This window comes from Camelina sativa, chromosome 18 (assembly GCF_000633955.1).
Source record: "Camelina sativa cultivar DH55 chromosome 18, Cs, whole genome shotgun sequence".
NCBI classification, from domain to species: Eukaryota; Viridiplantae; Streptophyta; class Magnoliopsida; order Brassicales; family Brassicaceae; genus Camelina; species Camelina sativa.
In genome coordinates this window covers 13626677-13628619 of record NC_025702.1, presented here as the reverse complement: position 1 = coordinate 13628619, position 1943 = coordinate 13626677, and the positions used below count along the sequence as shown (strand labels likewise).

At 38.7% G+C, this 1943-nt stretch overlaps 1 protein-coding gene across 1 annotated transcript in view; it reads left to right on the top strand.

Moving 5' to 3' along the window:
* The window catches only part of LOC104763454 (indole-3-acetic acid-amido synthetase GH3.6-like), a 3627-nt gene continuing 2180 nt past the window's right edge, over positions 497–1943 (top strand). The window contains exons 1-2 of the mRNA XM_010486822.2: positions 497–948; positions 1285–1940. Coding sequence (XP_010485124.1) covers positions 620–948; positions 1285–1940 — 985 coding nt within the window. The 5' untranslated portion in view covers positions 497–619. The remainder of the gene's footprint in view (positions 949–1284; positions 1941–1943) is intronic.

Genomic DNA, 1943 nt, shown 5'->3' with positions numbered 1-1943 from the left:
TGGTTAATTAGCTATTATATTGCATGTTGCATGATCATTTCATGACCCCCTTTTTTTTTACAGCACATGATCATTTCATTTTAGAGAATAATTTAAGTTAAATCAGTGGGCAGAACACAAAAACAAAAAAGTTAATTTTACATACTAATTTTTTTTTTTAACTAAAAACTAAAGTGGGCTAATTCGAGAATATTAGTATATAGTTTGAATGTCCTTAAACTATTAAAAACCTTTTCTTCTAGCCAGTACGGGTATTGACCATTACGGAAAAATACAAAATATATAAATACAACTTTTTGTAATGAAAACGAAATAAAATAAAACGACAAGAATGTAAATTAAAATCCAATTAAACACGACTAGTAAGCCGTTCACTTAAATCCTGGATTTAACATAATGCGAAAGTACATTTACACCCTTCGATATCTTTCTTCTTCACCTTCCTCCTTCATCCCTCTATATATATTGACCCTAACTCTTCCATTCCTCCTCACACCCTTCAAGCTTCAACAAAACCAGATCAAGCTTCTTCACCGATATCACATCACTCTTCTTTAAAGCTCTCCTTTTTTCTAAACTTCTCTCATTTCGATCTTGTAACACAAAAACCCTAAACACGATGCCAGAGGCACCAAAGATCGTATCTTCTTTTGAGGTTTCTGATCAGAGCCTCGCGGAGAAGAATAAGAACAAGCTCCAATTCATCGAGGACGTGACAACTAACGCGGATGATGTCCAGAGACGAGTTCTTGAAGAGATCCTTTCACGTAATGCTGACGTGGAGTACCTCAAACGACACGGGCTCGGAGGACGAACCGACCGTGAGACATTCAAACACGTCATGCCTGTCGTTACTTACGAAGACATTCAACCTGAGATCAACAGAATCGCTAATGGTGACAAATCCCAAATCCTCTGTTCTAACCCCATCTCTGAGTTCCTCACAAGGTTTGACCATTTCATCTCTTTGTTCCTCTCTAACATTTTCTTGATTCTTTACGTTTTCTTGCATTTCTTGTTTTTTATAAAGATCCTCTGTTCATGGTTCTCTCTGTTTTTGTGTTCTGCTTCATCACTTAGGCTAAGTTTCAAGATTCGAATCTCTAATGGGGTACTCAAAAAAAGTTTTTTTTACTTTTCTCATCCGTTTACTGTTTAAAACCTTTATCCAAAGAGCAAAAAAAAAACTACAACTTTTTTCTGATGGGTCTACTTTTGTCGAAATCATTGGAAAAAAAAATATGCCTAACATGGTGTGGTTTATGTTGATTTGTGTGTAAACAGTTCTGGGACTTCTGGTGGAGAGAGGAAACTGATGCCAACAATAGAAGAGGAACTAGACAGAAGATCACTACTCTACAGTCTTTTGATGCCTGTGATGAACCAGTTTGTTCCTGGTCTTGACAAAGGCAAAGGAATGTATTTTCTCTTCATCAAATCCGAGTCCAAGACACCAGGTGGTCTCCCTGCTCGTCCTGTTTTAACCAGTTACTACAAATCCTCTCACTTCAAGAAAAGACCTTTTGATCCTTACACCAACTACACAAGTCCCAACCAAACCATCCTTTGTCCTGACTCTTACCAGAGCATGTACTCTCAAATGCTTTGTGGTTTATGCCAACACAAAGAGGTTCTTCGTGTTGGAGCTGTCTTTGCCTCTGGTTTCATCAGAGCCATCAAGTTTCTTGAGAAACATTGGCCTGAGCTTGCACGTGACATTAGAACCGGTACTCTCAGCTCCGTGATAACTGATCTTTCCGTTCGTGAGGCCGTTGGGGAGATTCTTAAACCGGATCCTAAGCTTGCTGATTTCGTCGAGTCGGAATGCAGGAAGACCTCTTGGCAAGGGATCATCACTAGGATTTGGCCAAACACCAAGTATGTTGATGTTATTGTGACTGGAACAATGTCACAGTATATTCCAACTCTGGATTATTACAGCA